The sequence below is a fragment of the Aptenodytes patagonicus genome, chromosome 4 (genome assembly GCF_965638725.1).
Source record: "Aptenodytes patagonicus chromosome 4, bAptPat1.pri.cur, whole genome shotgun sequence".
In the NCBI taxonomy this organism is placed as follows: Eukaryota; Metazoa; Chordata; class Aves; order Sphenisciformes; family Spheniscidae; genus Aptenodytes; species Aptenodytes patagonicus.
The window spans coordinates 1,375,825-1,392,455 of NC_134952.1; the positions used below are offsets into that span (position 1 = coordinate 1,375,825).

Consider the following 16,631-nt stretch of genomic DNA (forward strand, 5'->3'; position numbering starts at 1 on the left):
TGGCGGCGCTCGCGGCACGCGCCTTCTTATTGGCCGGCGCAGCCATCAATCCCCTGAGAGACGGGGGAGGGCAGGCGCGCGGGCCTGCGCGGCCCCAGGCCGCGGCTGCGCCCTCGGTCCCTGTCAGCTCGATGATTCCTCCCGGGGCGGCGGGGCCTCGGCGGCCCCTCACCGGCGCCTCACCGACCCCTCACCGGCGCTGCCGAATAAAGCTCCACCCACCAGCCCTGCTCGCCCCGGGCCGTGTGCCCGCTCCATCCCCTGACAAATAGCGAGCCGCCCTACCGGGCCTCCCTGCCTCTCTATGGCTGTTCGGGAAGGAGGGGCACCTCGCGGGGGCCGCTCTGTCCGCCCGTACCATAGAACGCGGCCGGAAGCGGTCGCCTAGCAACGCGCGCTTCCCCTCCCGCCCCGGGGAAGCTTCTCGGCGGGCGCGGTGCATTGTGGGGCGGGGCCTGTCTGAGGCGGGGGGGAGCCGCAGCGAGGAGCGCCGCCGGGATGATGGTGAGTGCCATCCGCCACCATCCCCGCCGCCGCCGCCCCCCGCTGCCCGGGGGCGGCCTGCTCGGCCTCCGCCACCCTCCGGGGGCCGCGTTCGGCGGGGTTGTGGCGGGGTCGGTGCGCGTTCGGGCCGGCGGGAGGGGTGGGGATGGCGGAGGCCGCCCTGCCGTAGAGGCCTGCCGCTACCCGTGGGCGTGAAGGGGGCAAGTCGGGCCCCGGTTCCCGCCGGGCTCCTGGGCCTGGTCGGGACGGGCTGGGTGGGAGCGGGGCGTGCTGGGAGCTGTAGTCGTGCAGCCCGGCCCGCGTCCTCCGCCCCGGCCCCTTGGCTGCGTCCCCCTCAGCCGCACGGCCCAGCGCCTCCCCCGGCTGCGGGTCCCTTTCGGCTCCGGCGCTCCCCGGCTCTGAGCCCCGTTGCTGTTGCTCAGGAGCAGGCAGGCCGCGGCACAAGGGCGGTGCGTCTGCCTCTACCCTGACTCTCTCGGGGATGCAAGGGTTTCTTTTCCGTTGAGACCTCTGCTCTGGTGGGTCTGGAAGAACTCGGTACGTTTTCTTCCACGAGACCTTTCCAGGGCTTAGGGAGGCCTGACTGTGATCCTCACACCGCTCTTCTACTCACGCGTCAGACCCTCAGCACCAGCTTTGTCACTCATTAGCGCAACAGTCATAGTATAATTTTGCTCTCTGCCCGCAGGTGGTTGTTTAAAAGTGGGTGCCTCACAAACTTTGGCTGTGTTTGTGCTTTGAGCTTTGCCTGTAAGGCACGTTTGGTTTGCTTTCTGAAAGCACTCTCAGAGCACAGTGAGAAGCCCTTGTCTGCTGGGGCCTCTGATACCCTCTAAGCCGTCTCCAACACGGTTTACTGTCAGGCAGGTGTAATCACTTAAATTGTGTTCGTCTACCGCGTCCTCTCTGTGAAAGCACCTTTCAGCAGTTGCCGTCCTTGGGGCAGCTTGGACTTGTGATTTGAGGTGTGACGGGGAAGGGGCTGTCGTGCCCGTTCTGCTGACCGTCTTGCTGGCACGATAATAAAAAATTACTGATCCGGTTGCAGCACTCGTGCAGTTCCCCACTGCCTCAGTAATTATTGCACGTACTGTCTTCTCCAGTCTAGCATCGAAAGCAGAACTCCGCTGAACTCCGCTGTACGGAGGAAGCCCGCTTGTTTTGGGGGACAGTTACGGTACGGTCCCAGAGCGTGTGCTGGAGACAGTTGGGTGAATTCCAGTTGCACTGTGGGAGCAGTGGGAGATGGAAAGCGGTTAGGTCACATGAAGGCAGAGGAGTTTTAAGGAGGCTCTGGGTTTTGGTCTTGGTCTTTTTGCGTGGTGGTAGCTTGCTGGGCTGCGTGAGGAGTTAGCTCCCGGTTGTCCGCAGGCTGTTGGGATTGGAGTAACGGCTCTGCTGTGGGTTCTCTCTTCAGCCAACACCGGTTATCCTGCTGAAGGAGGGGACGGACACCTCGCAGGGGATCCCCCAGCTCGTCAGCAACATCAATGCCTGCCAGGTTATCGCAGAAGCCGTGCGCACTACCCTGGGACCTCGGGGCATGGACAAGCTCATTGTGGATGACCGGGGTAAGCACTGGGCAGTGGCCTCTCACAGCCATGTCGAAAAGTGACTCGGAAATAATCTCCAAGTGCAGTGCACTTGCCTGGGTTGAGGCAGCTGTGGTCTTTGTTGTGAGGTTGGGTAGATCCAGGGTTAGTGGAAGTAGATATGAGCAGGCCCATACCAGAAAGGAGGTTTCCGAGTGTGTCTTGAACCTGGTCTTCAGCTATCCCTGACCATCTCTATTTATTTATTTTTTAAATGAGGCTCACAAGATGTGTGGAGTTAACTCAGCGCTTGCTGTGGCTGAGCGTGAGGTCAGTGGATGTTACTGGGCTGATTTTTTTTTTTGGTGTGATTTAGGGATGAGACTTGCCCCTCCCTCCCAAAAAGACTTGCATGAAGTCACCAAACGCATTGTTTGTGGGGCTTTTTTATTGCTGGTACTGAAGGGTGGGGTGGAAGGTCTTAGTATTCTCTTTAAATAGTTTTTACAAATAGAAACTGTAATAACTTTTATTAAAAAGGATAAATGGATTTAAATCTACCTAATAACTGCTATGATTGATTTCTACTCTCTCTTTGCGTGAGTGTCAGGCTAGAGTATCTGTTTCTCTGCTGAGAAGTAAGAGGGAAATGAATTTAAAGTCTCTATTAACTTGTGTGAAGAGTTGTTCTGCACTCAGGCTAAATTCACTTTATCTGCTCCAAAAATGGACTAAAAAGACCCTGTTGATAGGGAATGGAGGCACCCGCTGTGAAACAGCTGTTCTGGGCTCCCCCTCGCCATGGGGGTGACCCCTTCACTTTCCTTTTCAGCCAATTTATAGTTGTGTATCTGGCTGTAGGAGTGTACTAGAATATCGTGGTGATCGCATCTCAAATCATGTAGGAGAAAAAAACCCACAGTCGTTTGGCTGAAGAAAAATTACTTTCAAGTGGAAATTTGGGATGAGAGCCTGTGGTTGTTTAGACATAACAAAATTCACAGTGATGCAGGACCAGGGCTTGACTGGGGAACACTGCAGCGTAGTAACAGGTTGGGGACACATTTGACCTGGAAGGTGAACTGGTGAAGCACAGTGAGACTGGCTGGTCTGAAGTTACTCTTGTATTAATGTCCCTCTGAGGTCTGAAAAGCTCCCTTGGGTGTTGGGGCGCCCTTTCAGAGTGAGCAGAGCTTTACTCGCGGCAGTGGAGCTTGACTTCCTTTTGTACATCAATCCTAGGCAAAGCCACTATCTCTAACGATGGTGCCACCATCCTGAAGCTCCTCGATGTTGTCCATCCGGCTGCGAAGACGTTAGTGGACATCGCCAAATCTCAAGATGCAGAGGTAGGAGGGTAGCCTGGCTGCGCTCGGAAGCATAACGTGCAGCGGCAAGCTTGCTCCCATCAGTGGTTGTGTGGACTTTGTGTCAACAGGTGGGAATTGCTCGTGGAGGGCTGGCATTTATTCTGGTTTCTTTATTGACGCCTCCTCTTTTGTGATAACTTTCAAATCTTTTACGCTGTTTCAGCCAGATCTGATGGGTGGTTTGGAAACTTCAGAGATAAAAAGTTCACGTTTCATGGACATAGGTGACTGGGGAATGAGACTTCACCCTCAAACGGGATGTAGTCTGAACCCAGCCCTTCTTAATCACTAAAGAATCCAGCTGCAAATCTGTGAGCAGAGAAAATGATGAATTCTGATTTCCTCTGGAAGCCCTTGTGTGGTTTTGAAGCTGCTGTCGCAGCGGCTCTGCAGTGTTTGGATGACACAGAGCGTTTCCTCTCCGTGCAGGTTGGTGACGGTACCACGTCCGTAACTCTACTTGCTGCTGAGTTCCTGAAACAAGTGAAGCCCTACGTGGAGGAAGGCCTCCATCCTCAAATCATCATCCGTGCTTTCCGCACAGCAACGCAGCTGGTAAGGCAGTGCTGCTCGTAGCCGAGGGAGGGCTTGGCCCCTGCTGCAGAGCTGAGGGGTGTACTGGGCTCCACCAGAGTGTCTGGGGAGAGGAGTTCTGTGCCAGAGAGGAAAAATAACACGCTTCCAGGCAAAAGTCCATAATGAATGGGCATGGGGAGTGACAGTAGCAATCTGATGATGTCTTACTGCAAATGTCAGCTGCCTTCTCTGGTGTCAGTGAGCTGTTATTACCAGCTAGTACCTCTTGAGCGCTATTGCTTCCTTTGTTTTTCCTCCAAGGAAGAATAAATGGGAAAATTCCTGTCCCATTCTTCTGATCGCTGCTAATCCTTGGTAAACCTTATGTCTCGTGAAGCACATCAGTCCCACTAAGCTGAACCTTCTCTGGAGGTTAATTCCTTCAATAGCCCCTTGGTTCCCCAGATCTCTGCTGAAAACAGTGGAGCAGGTCTGAGCCTCTTCTCGATCCTCTTAAACTTACGTTGATGTGTTTCTTAGAATTACTGTGCTGGAAGGGGTGGAATAGCTCAAATGCCTGAAACTTCAGTGATGCTGAAGTAGGGAATAAAAGGTAACATAAAATACAAAGAGAAAAGTTGGAGTTCTGATCAGCTTACGAGCATGAATCATTAATCCAGCTATTGGCTTGTGTTTTGACAGGCTGTAAACAAGATCAAAGACATTGCTGTTGCAGTGAAGAAGGAAGATAAAGAGTAAGTTTTCCTTACAGATGACCTGGTTGTGTAGCTGGGCTTCAGTTAGCTGGTGTGAGGGTGTTTCTGACTTCTGCTGTGGCTCTGGCTGAGGTCTTGAGGTCGGGCCGAACAGCTGCGGCCCCACACCGGGGTTATTCTCAAGCTTTCGGAGTTTCCTGCTCCTCCGGGGGAGATGCCGTGCTCTCACTTGGGCTGCAGCGAAGTATGTAGGCCAGTGTCTTCCAGTGCACATGGAGGAAGCTAGGCACCAAAATAAGTGGCCCGATTTCTTTTTTCCAGTGGTGGTGGAGACTTGCAGCTTTTGCTGCAGTCAGCGGCAGTGTTAAATGCTCAGTGCTTCTCTGAAAATCAGATCACTTCTTAGCTGTTGAATATGTGAAGTTAGATAGCTAATAGCAGTAAGGAAATGATCCCTTCAGCTGAGGTGAGAATACTAGAGTTCATTTTCTCCCCGCGTTTTAAACTCCTGTCTGCTTGATCTGACATTACTAATACCTGCAGTAAAAGTTCAAGTTGAACTGTGTAACCATCTTAAATAAACCAAAACGAGCTGTATCCTTTCTACTGTCCCGTGGTGTGAATTACAGTAGTTCTCATGGTCAGCAGTAACTTAGGTGATAGAGCCTGGGAGTTGGATCCGTAGTTCCCTGGTGTCCCTTGCATCATCCACTCTGTTACGGTGTTACGTTACCCGAGTTAATACTTCAGAGAATGTGCCACCTTCAGAGGGTTTCAGGAACTTCTTAGTGCCTTTGGATGAAGGAGAGGATGCTGAGCCCTGCTGTTTTGCTCAGGCCTGTGGTGTCTAAAAGCCAACTGACCTGGTCAGTGCTAGTCTGATGCTTTCAGACTTCAGATTTCAGGGAGAATCATGCTTTGACGTGTGTGCCTTGCTTTCCCTGTCGATAGAAGGGAGCTGATCTTTGCCTCTATCAGAGTGGATTAATCACTCCCTCCACGGTGTTTTATGAGCTTGTGAAAAGAATTGGCAAGTGAATAAGACCTTGTTTTTCCTTCCATGCAGTGAGCAGAGAAGCCTGTTGGAGAAGTGTGCAGCCACCGCCCTGAGCTCTAAGCTAATCTCCCAGAGCAAGGAGTTTTTCTCCAAGATGGTCGTAGATGCTGTCATGATGTTAGATGACTTGTTACAACTCAAAATGATTGGGATAAAGAAGGTGCAAGGAGGTGCTTTGGAAGTAAGTTCTGTCGGAGTCTGTCCTGAAAGGATAGGAGACAGCGATCACAGCTCCTTTGGTGGGTTGACTCTAGCAGAAATGCAGCCTGGCTCGGTAATGCCTGTTTAGGAATTACCAAAGCGCAACAAAGCTGTTGATGTGAGGAAAAAGCTTAGCGAGTAGGGCTGGATTTCTTTTCTGTAGGTAGAGAATATGGTTTTCTTGAGCCAAATACACTCTTATCTCGCTGTCCTCTGCAGCGAATGTTGTTACTGATGCAAATTCCATTTATATCTCTGCAAATAATGAAATATAGTTGGGTGTTTTTTTTTTTTTGTGGGAAGTCTTTGTTACTTCTGGAACCAAAAGCCATACAGTCCTGATTGTATGCATGAGTACTGGGTTGGGGAAAAATGCAAAGAAAACGTGAAGGAGCTGATCTAGTGGTGGGCAGGGCAGATGAGCTGTGTGGTTTATACCACAGTGCTGGAATACCTGTCGTGTACAGGACTGCATGCGGGTACCTGGTGGGGAGTTGATCTTGGTTTGTGGGACAGCTGGTGTGTCCGTGCTCTTTCCTGCCTCTGTCCTGTGTGGGTTTGGCCCCGGGACCCTTCCCTTTGCTTGGGACCCTTCCACTGAAAAGTAAAGCCCGCCACAGTCTCTGTGAATTATTATTCTGTGGCTGTTACTGTCTGTAAACACTCTGCATGAGCGTTTTTGTTGAGAAGAGACATTATAATTATGCCATTGTTTTGCCCAGACAACTAATTTAGTGAATTAGGAATGTTTCAGCATCTGTTTTTGTGGTGTCTGGGCCTGCTGGTATTCTGAGGCTTGCAGAAATTGGTCCCCTGGGGAGGGTCGTGTCTTCTGTTCTGGATAAAAGCGGCTCTCCCTACTCCACATCGTTTGGCCCTTGTATTCCGCTGTCAGACTCCTTGGAGACCTGTACAAGGATGGGGCAAATAATGTAGCTACTTTTCAGGGTTGGCTTGTGAGAGATCCTGGGTCATCTCACCCTGTCAGCTAGAGCAGAGAAAGTCTGTGTTTGTCCTAGCTTAGGAGGGACAGGGATCCTCTGGGCTTCAGTGGCTGGGCAGAGCCAAGTCTGCAGTGTGTGGTTAGATACTCATGGAGTAGGAGATTTAGATGCTGATTTCTCTCCCAGCCATGAAGTCAAGAAGTTCACTTCAGGGGACAGTGTTGGGCAGGGCAGTCCTGCTGCAAAACAATCCCGGAGGTGGTGATGGAGCTTGGAAAAACAAACCGGGGCAACAAAACCCCCGAGTGTGGGGCTGCGGGTGAGAAGTATCCATCTTCAAAGGGTAGAAATGGGAAAGACATCAGAGAGAGAACAGATGCTCCATCCCTTGATGTTCAGATTGTGTATAGCATCTTTCGCTGCGGTGTGTTGAGGGGTAGAAAGGAAGTGATAGAAGCTGGTTTTATGAAGAGAGAAGAAAATAATTTGCTGCTTATTTTCTCTAAAAGTGGGTTAATCAAAGGAGACAGCTGTTGGTGAACGCTTTGTAAATGAGGACTCTGAAAGCAGGGAGTCACCTGTGGGAGTTATTAACCCTGCTGAGAAAACCTTGGGAGGCTGAGCCTAACACAAATCCCTGTCTTCAAGGACTCTCAGCTGGTGGCCGGAGTTGCCTTTAAGAAGACGTTCTCTTACGCTGGGTTTGAAATGCAGCCCAAGAAGTATCAGTCTCCCAAGATCGCCTTGCTGAACGTGGAGCTGGAGCTCAAAGCCGAGAAGGACAATGCCGAAGTCAGAGTAAACACGGTGGAGGTAAGAGCCAAAAGGGGAGCCTGTCCCGCTTCCTCATGCCTGCAAGAAGTGGTGGCTGCTTGAGAGCCAGTGGGATAAATGGGATTGCCATTTATCTGCACATCCTTCCCCCGCCCCTGAAAATAGCTGGTGGGTTATGCTGCCTCGTTTGGGAGAAGTGTATGGCAGACTTTGAATTACAGCAGGTTTAGGGCATGTTTCTGCTCAGTCATTGTCCCTCAGCTATGCCGTGATAAGTCGTCAGCTGTGTGGTGACTTCTTTATGCCTAACAAGTGGCCTTCCAGGGAAAGCTTATTAAGCAGTGCTTTAAATGCTGGGAAAGCCTCTGCATATTTAAGCAGACAAGGTAGCCATTTGGACAGTAGTTCTCTTTCCGTCTTGTCAGAATACCTTTATGAAACAGGGTCATTCTCTGACACCTTCTTGGAAAGTACCGCAATGTTGCGTGCATTTGGTTCCTGCATAATTGTGATATCTAAAGATCTCTGGGTGCTTTGCTTTTGGGGTCTTGGACTGTGATCTCAGTAATTGTTTCCTTAAAGTTCCCTTCTCTGCCATGGTGAACATGATGGTCTCTTCTGTTGTAGTCAGCTGCTGCGTGCTGTTGTAAGCTTTCCCAGCTGTCCGTGGCTGTGTTTCACTGACAGTTAGAACACGGCAGGCTTCTGTGTATGGCTTGTCGAGCCTGGGCATGCTGGTAAAGTATGAGGTTTCTCAGGATCCGTTTTTCCTCTGTGATAGATGCTGTAAGTCTCTCCACCCCAACATCCATGCACAGTTCTGTAAACACCTCTCAGACATGGGTATAATCCCTTCTTCCTCCTTGTGCTTTCTCTCTTGAGCGGTCACTGCCTCTCTGTCAGTTCATCCAGTCCCTTTATTGACTCAGTTCTGCTGCTGGAAGCATTTTAACAGACATGGCTCTTTGGCATAAAATAGTGACCTAAAATCACCTATGAGTCTTGGAAAGCGGTTGTCTGCCAGGGCTGCGCAGAGCGGTGTCACTGCTGCTTTTGTTTGAGAAGAGCTCTCCCTTCGCAGGCGCTGCGGGATGGCATCTGCAGCCCTTTAACGCGAGTGCTTGTCCCTTTCTCTCTCGTCCCTCCTAGGACTACCAGGCCATTGTGGATGCCGAGTGGAACATCTTGTATGACAAGCTAGACAAAATCCACAAGTCGGGAGCCAAAGTTGTCCTGTCCAAACTTCCTATCGGTGATGTGGCTACTCAGTACTTTGCGGATAGAGACATGTTTTGTGCTGGCCGTGTCCCGGAAGAAGATCTCAAGCGAACTATGATGGTGAGCTGCCTTGTTTCAGAATACAGACTTGTGATTTAGTTTTAGCAGTGCCAGGCTGGTCATTCCCAAAACAGGGCAGCAATCGGTGACTGAACACACTGTTCCTTAGAAAGATTTAAAATTAAAATCGCATAATTTTTTTTGCCAATGTGGCTGTTATGTAAAGTTGCCGTATACTGACAAAGCTGTTTGATGGAATGGACAATCACGTGCTCATCGCATCTGCACTGCTTTTTTCTTTCTCTGATGTTGTCGTATATTAGGGTCTGTACATTGCCTCAGTAGAGGTTTATTTTCCCTAGTTCTTGCCTGTTTCATCATGAGTGGTTTTTTTCCTAAGCTTTCTTTGTGTAACTGCTGGACTTTAGAGCCTGTGAGTCAGCACTTAGAAGAAGCATAATCCTATCTTGCTGTCGAGGATTACTTCTGATGTTGGTAGCTTGCCTAGATGCATGAGATGGGAGGAAAGTAGAAGGGTTTTTTCCTGAATCTGGCCTGCAGGGTAGTTTTGCATCAGCTAAAAGGCTAGGCTGTCTCTGAAGAGTGGGAACCTGCTGAGCAAACTTGTCTTGTTCATCAGTGTTGGTAACGCTGCGCTTTATCGCCTTTCCATGCAGGCCTGCGGCGGTTCCATTCAGACTAGTGTCAATGCCCTGTCGGATGATGTTCTGGGCCGATGCGAACTCTTTGAGGAGACTCAGATTGGAGGAGAGAGGTAACTACACCAGCCGTGAACCTGTAGTCCTGTGTAAACACTAATATTAGTTCGAGAAGTTAGGGTCTAAGCGTTGGCAGGTTTGAGCATCTCTCAAGGTGATGGTGTGAAAACAAGATTGCATTATTGCTGCTTTTTATGGGGCTGAGGGAGGGGGCAGGAGTAAGCTTTCACCTAAATCTTACCTCTTTTATATGCTTTTAAAAATATATATTTAATCCCCAGTGCCTTGTAGAAAGCATAGTGGTGTTCTTTCATTCATAACTTAAAAGCAGCACATTTTGGGGTTGATTGTGGCATTCCTCTGATACCCCACAGTGATACTTTACTATCAGTGCAAAGGAAGCTGGGTACTATATAACGGGGAGCTTCACATTGCTAGAGGAGAAATCCCCTTTGGGGCTGTCTGCTAACATCTGCTGTGTTCTGCCAAGTGAAAATGAGAGCACTGGTTTAGCGCAAAGTCCTAGCAACAGGAAGAGAGTGCATTTTCCTGGGTCAGCTTGAATTTCACTTGTATATTGCCTGGCTCTGCTCCTTCTTAGCTCAAGATCTGATAGGGGCACTGCGTAGGGCGAAACAGCTTCAGTCATGCATCTGGCTCGTGAAGAACTCTGCTCCCATACTGTCGTATCGGTGCAAAGCCTGTCCAGCAGCAGCACTGCTTCTCCGTCACCCTAACCCTTCCTGTGTTGTGCCGTTGGCAGGTATAACTTCTTCACAGGCTGCCCGAAGGCAAAGACTTGCACGATAATCCTGCGAGGGGGTGCAGAGCAGTTCATGGAGGAGACGGAACGGTCCCTGCACGATGCCATCATGATAGTCAGGAGAGCAATCAAGGTAAGGAGCAGTGGAGATACCTCCTTGCTGGATTGGCATTGGGGTTGTTGATCGGACCTGGCACAGCTGTAACTCCTTCTAGAAACGTTTTTCACGCACCAGCATTCGGCTGAGGTCTCTGTGGAGAGACCGGGAGCTCTCAGCCGGTAGAGTGGAGTGTGCAGACGGGCAGCGTCTGATTAACTCAAGTGCTGTTCCGTGGCCAAAGCAGCGTTGTCTCTGCAGTGTTGCCAGCTGCTTTTCAGGCACGCCTGGTTTTTGCCTTCTCTTCAGCACAGTTGTAACTTGTGCTTGCTGGGTTGTGGCGTGTTCTGTAAACACCTCCGTCCTAAAGGGAACACAAGATTTTGGGAACACAAGAGTCGGGTAGCTCTTCAGTGGGTTTGAATAGCGGGGTCGATCTCGTGTGCGTGTCGGCACCTGTTAAACCCACTTTTTCCTTCTCTTGGTGACCGATCTGAGGGGGTCACTGTCCCCTGGCTGTGAAGGTAGGCTGGGAGCACCAAGAGAGGAGTCTGAGGCACATGTGAATGTGAGCTCTGCTTGTGGAGTTGCTGGTCCTGTGTGATAGATGCTGCCTAACCGCGGGTGTTTCTGGGTTATGCATAATAACGTGTTTTCTGGTTAAAAACAGCTTTGAGGCTGAGTGCCCTGGGGGGATGGGAAGAAGCACGTCAGGATTTTTGGAACTGTTTTGCTTTTAGAAAGAACATCCTGATCTCCCTACTGAAACAAATAGGGAGGGGGAAAAAATAGCAGAACTTGGCTATGAAGTGCTGCTGCAAATACCTTTAATTTTGAACGCTTTACAGAAGTGAGGGAAACTTGCCCCGCACAGGGGAGCTGTGGTCTGCCATTCCTCCCCTGGTACAGCATTCCCAAACCGCTCCTTTATCTTGTGCACAGCTGGAAAGAGCTGCCGGTAGCTGCCGCCGGAGGTTCTTGGCCTGTTTCTGGAGCTCCCAGCAAAGGTGGCAGGCGATCCCAGGCATGGCAGCAGCCTGGGCTAAAGATTCCCCTGCCTGGTGTGTCTACATCACCCTGATGTGCAACACACGCAGAAAAGGCGGCTTTCCTGCTCTCTCCCTTCTTGGAACGAGAGTGAGAGTTTCCCCTCTTCTTTCAGAACGACTCGGTTGTCGCCGGTGGTGGTGCGATAGAGATGGAGCTTTCCAAATACCTCCGGGATTACTCCAGGACCATTCCAGGCAAGCAGCAGCTGCTGATAGGTGCTTACGCTAAAGCTCTCGAGATCATTCCCCGCCAGCTCTGCGACAACGCTGGCTTTGATGCCACCAACATACTGAACAAGCTCCGAGCCAAGCACGCGCAGGTGGGTGCCCACCTCTGAACCGAGGGCTGTCAGGGAGAGCCAGTAGTGTGTGTGATTTCTTTCTTTCTTTCTTTTTTTTCTTTGAGCCTGACGGATCTGGTGTAATTCAGCTAAGCCCATGTTAGGCTTGTGTCCTCTTTGATTTAAATGCAGTGTTTTGTTTTCAGATCAAGTGTGGGCTTGGTGTGGGTTTCTATAAAAGGAAATGATCTGGTTTCCCTTTGATCGCAGCTGTCGGGTGACTTCTAGAGCTGGGAGTTTTGATTTGCTTTTTAAAAATGCATCATTTGTCAGGAGGGAGGCTTCTATATTAAACATTAAAGTAATTCGAGTATAGAGATTGGCCGAGCTGTGTGTTTTCCAGAGGAGCTGCAGATTGAAGGTCCTGATTGCTTGCGATCGTTGCAGACCTCATGGAGCGTGTGCATGCATGCACACGCAGCCCTAATTCAGGCAGTTAGAGGTTGCCCCTTGGCTTCTCTCGGAAGCAGCTGCTGCTCCGTGGGGTCACTCTCACCGCATTTCATCCTGCTGATGATTGTGGGGTTAGGGGGAGTGCCCTGAAATGAGTGGCCTGTATCTTGGGCTGCAAAAACTGGGGCTGTGGGTAGGGGAGTGAGACAGCAGTGGAGTGGAAGTCAGTCCTGTAAGGCTTCTACAGCTTCTTTCTGAAATGGAGCACGCCTCCTATTTTATGAGGCTTCGCTGGCACTGTTTGCTGACAACACAGGCTTTTTGTGGGTTCTTTTCTTTGCGTTGCCCTCAAATATTCTTCCTTCATACAGCAAGGTCCCGTCTCTGCCTCTCCCTGAACGTCTGCGTGTCTTTGCTTCCCAATGCACTGGCCCCGAAGTCCTGACCAGCCCAATAACGAGACCCTCTTCCCTCTTCTCTCCCACCAGGGAGGTATGTGGTACGGCGTGGACGTGAACAACGAGGACATCGCCGATAACTTCGAGGCCTGCGTGTGGGAGCCAGCCATCGTGCGCATCAACGCGCTGACGGCAGCCTCCGAGGCCGCCTGCCTCATCGTCTCCGTGGACGAAACCATCAAGAACCCCCGTTCCACTGTGGACGCTGCGCCCAGCGGGCGGGGCCGGGGGCGAGGCAGGCCCCACAACCACTGAGACCCCGCTCCCTGTCGGTGGCGTGATGGGGGCTGGCGCTCTCTTCCAATGTGCAAAGTGAAAAAGAATTGGTTTCTAGCTTAATTAACGAGCCGTTTACCAGATGGTCATTTTGAGGGCTTACAGGCAACCACTGGCCTCGTTTAATTATAGAGTCAAACCTTGGCCTCGGCAGCGACAACCTCCTGCGAGATGCCCTGCCCCAACGCTTCCTGCACAGCACTGATCCCCTTAGGCTCTCCTCATCCTTCCGCTTGGAAGCCGTGCTGAGGGGAGCCCTCTTTAACGCTGGCAGGTAGTGCAGCGAGTGCGGGGTTTGTTTGTATTTATACTCGGGTTTTTTTGTTTTGTTTTGTTTTTTTGTTTCTTTCTGCTGGGGGTTTTGAACCCAGGCTCAAACACAATAAAAAGATGACTTTGTTTCAGTGGCAAACTGGGGTGTGCCTCTGTTCTCTGCTGCAGGGTGGTAGCTCATGGTTAGAGTTAAAAGGTTAACCTTTCAAACTGGTTTTTGTCCCGTTTTAAAAGCAGGTGCTGTGCTGGGAAGTGTACCCCAGTTCCCTGTGCTTCCGAGACAGATCCCCATTGCACTTGTTATCTCTCTTGGAGCTCTTCGCTATTGCTCAGTGACATTTCTGCTTGCTTTTGCTTAACAGGCCTCTTAAACCTCGCCTTTTGCTTCGTGGAACGTGGTTCAGGGCAGCGGCTGTGTCTGACCTCTCTGGCCCTGGTGAGGGGCTATGGGGAGGGGATCTGTGGGGCTGGTGGCGCTTCAGGGATGGATCCTGGCGCTTGGGGCGTCTCTGGCAGGAAAATTCTCTTGGGGAGGCTTGGGTCTGGTAGGTTGAAAGTGTTAATGGAAGATGGTGGAAGAAATGTGGTATCAAACCTTTGAGATCTCATTTAATTAGGCAGGTTGATGGTCCATTACACCACAAAATGTGTTACTTCTGCTTTGTTCGTAAAGCGCTGCCATGCAACAGCCAGTACGAGCCCTGTTAGAGGCGTAGAGGCATCTGGCACGTCCCTTAACGTGACCCCTGTGGCTGTTCATCTCCGCTGAAGCGCGTTTTGGCAGTGTGTGAGCGGTTGTACTGAAAAGTGAGCGCAGTTACAGCTTTCGTGTAAAACCCTCTCGGCGTTTGCTAGTGGTGACATTTAAAGATGAACACTCCCAAGAGAAAACACGGCTCTGCAGCCTGGGAGGGGTAGAGGCAGGACTAGTGGGGGCTGATCTTGTGTCCCTCTGGGCAGGCAGCCGGTGGGTTGCCCGTCGCAGATGGCAGATCCTCGGGGCCGAGGGTGTTTCCCCTCCAGCGGCAGGGAGCCGAAGGAACGTGTTTCCTCCTGCCTGGCTGGTGGCAGCGTGGTCCCATCTCCCATTTACCGCTTGTGGAAGAAGGGGCAGGAGACTCAAGAAGAGTACAGGGATCTCGTTAGGTCGTGCAGAGAGGAAATGAGAAAGGCAAAAGCCCAGCTAGAACGCAATCTGGCCGCTGTCGTTAAAGACAACAAAAAATGTTTTTACAAATATATTAATGACAAGAGCCAAGGAGAATCTCCATCCTTTATTGGATGCGGGGGGAAACGTTGTCGCCAAGGGTGAGGAAAAGGCTGAGGTACTTAATGCCTTCTTTGCCTCAGTCTTTAACAGGCAGACCCGTTATCCTGGGTCAGGATACTGAGTACAGGGTACTCAGCCCCCTGAGCTGGAAGACAGGGACGGCGACAAGGATGAACCCCCCGTAATCCAAGAGGAAGCAGTCAATGACCTGCTGCGCCACCTGGATGCTCACAAGTCTATGAGGCCAGATGGGATCCACCCGAGGGTGCTGAGGGAGCTGGCGGAGGTGCTCACCAAGCCGCTCTCTATCATTTATCAGCAGTCCTGGTTAACAGGGGAGGTCCCGGACGACTGGAGGTTGGCAAATGTGACGCCCATCTACAAGAAGGGCCGGAAGGAGGATCCGGGGAACTACAGGCCTGTCAGCCTGACCTCGGTGCCGGGGAAGGTTATGGAGCAGATGGTCCTCAGTGCCATCACACGGCACGAACAGGGCAACCAGGTGATCAGGCCCAGCCAGCACGGGTTTATGAAAGGCAGGTCCTGCTTGACCAACCTGATCTCCTTCTATGACCAGGTGACCCACCTAGTGGATGAGGGAAAGGCTGTGGATGTGGTCTACCTGGACTTCAGCAAGGCCTTTGACACCGTCTCCCACAGCATTCTCCTAGAGAAGCTGGCGGCTCACGGCTTAGACAGGTGGACTCTGCGCTGGGTCAAAAACTGGCTGGATGGCCGGGCCCAGAGAGTTGTGGTGAATGGAGTTACATCCAGTTGGCGGCCGGTCACGAGCGGTGTTCCCCAGGGCTCAGTTTTGGGGCTGGTCTTGTTCAATATCTTTATCAATGATCTGGACGAAGGGATCGAGTGCACCCTCAGTCAGTTTGCAGACGACACCAAGTTGGGCGGGAGTGTTGATCTGCTCGAGGGTAGGAAGGCTCTGCAGAGGGACCTGGACAGGCTGGATCGATGGGCCCAGGCCAACTGGATGAGGTTCAACAAGGCCAAGTGCCGGGTCCTGCACTTCGGCCACAACAACCCCATGCAGCGCTCCAGGCTTGGGGAGGAGTGGCTGGAAAGCTGCCTGTCGGAAAAGGACCTGGGGGTGCTGGTTGACAGCCGGCTGACCATGAGCCGGCAGTGTGCCCAGGCGGCCAAGAAGGCCAAGGGCATCCTGGCCTGTATCAGAAATAGTGTGGCCAGCAGGAGCAGGGCAGTGATGGTGCCCCTGTACTCGGCCCTGGTGAGGCCGCACCTCGAATACTGTGTTCAGTTTTGGGCCCCTCACTCCAAGAAGGATGTCGAGGTGCTGGAGCGTGTCCAGAGAAGGGCAACGAGGCTGGTGAGGGGTCTGGAGAACAAGTCTTCTGAGGAGCGGCTGAGGGAACTGGGGTTGTTTAGCCTGGAGAAAAGGAGGCTGAGGGGAGACCTCATCGCTCTCCACAACCACCTGAAAGGAGGTTGTAGCAAGGTGGGGGTCGGTCTCTTCTCCCAAGTAACAAGCGACAGGACGAGAGGAAACGGCCTCAAGTTGCGCCAGGGGAGGTTTAGATTGGACGTGAGGAAAAATGTCTTTACTGAAAGAGCGGTTAAACATTGGAAGAGGCTGCCCAGGGAAGTGGTGGAGTCCCCATCCCTGGAGGTATTTAAAAGACGTGTAGATGAGGCACTTAGGGACATGGTTTAGTGGGCATGGGGGTGTTGGGTTGATGGTTGGACTCGATGATCTTAGAGGTCTTTTCCAACCTCAATGATTCTATGATCTCCCTGCACCCCAGGCTGCCTCACCCTGACCCGCCTGGCGAGGGTCTGGGAAGCTGGGGTTCCAGCTCTCGCCGTGATACTCTCGAACCTGTAAAGCCGATTCCCGACTCTGCGGGGTTGTAATCTGGGAACTGGGAATCCACCAGCCACCTGGGCTGTTTTCTCCACCAAAGATTAATCCCCCCCCTTTCCTTTTCCTCTTTCTTCCAGGACTGTTCAGAAATCAAATTTTTTTTTTTTTTTTTTCAGCAGAGAACTGGCACAAAAACGTTCAAGCTCAACTTTTCCCTCTGCGATGGTCTAAGATCAGCTCCCTCCATTGCCAAAGGATGTGGG

General features: G+C 51.6%; 1 protein-coding gene across 1 annotated transcript; it reads left to right on the forward strand.

Annotated features, from left to right (window-relative positions):
* Positions 1 to 432: 432 nt before the first annotated feature.
* Positions 433 to 13,400, forward strand: CCT7 (chaperonin containing TCP1 subunit 7). The gene is made up of 12 exons (XM_076335638.1): positions 433 to 504; positions 1,922 to 2,075; positions 3,279 to 3,385; positions 3,836 to 3,961; positions 4,625 to 4,677; positions 5,705 to 5,876; positions 7,489 to 7,653; positions 8,764 to 8,952; positions 9,570 to 9,667; positions 10,375 to 10,507; positions 11,634 to 11,840; positions 12,743 to 13,400. Exons 1-12 carry the CDS (start codon positions 499 to 501, stop codon positions 12,965 to 12,967), a joined length of 1,635 nt encoding a protein of 544 aa, XP_076191753.1. The 5' UTR covers positions 433 to 498; the 3' UTR covers positions 12,968 to 13,400.
* Positions 13,401 to 16,631: the final 3,231 nt, after the last annotated feature.

Excerpts from the sequence above, each read along its gene's own strand:
- CCT7 (XM_076335638.1), top strand. Across the intron at positions 3,962-4,624 it reads TCCGCACAGCAACGCAGCTG|GCTGTAAACAAGATCAAAGA; the intron begins GTAAGGCAGTGC and ends GTGTTTTGACAG. Across the intron at positions 5,877-7,488 it reads TGCAAGGAGGTGCTTTGGAA|GACTCTCAGCTGGTGGCCGG; the intron begins GTAAGTTCTGTC and ends CCTGTCTTCAAG.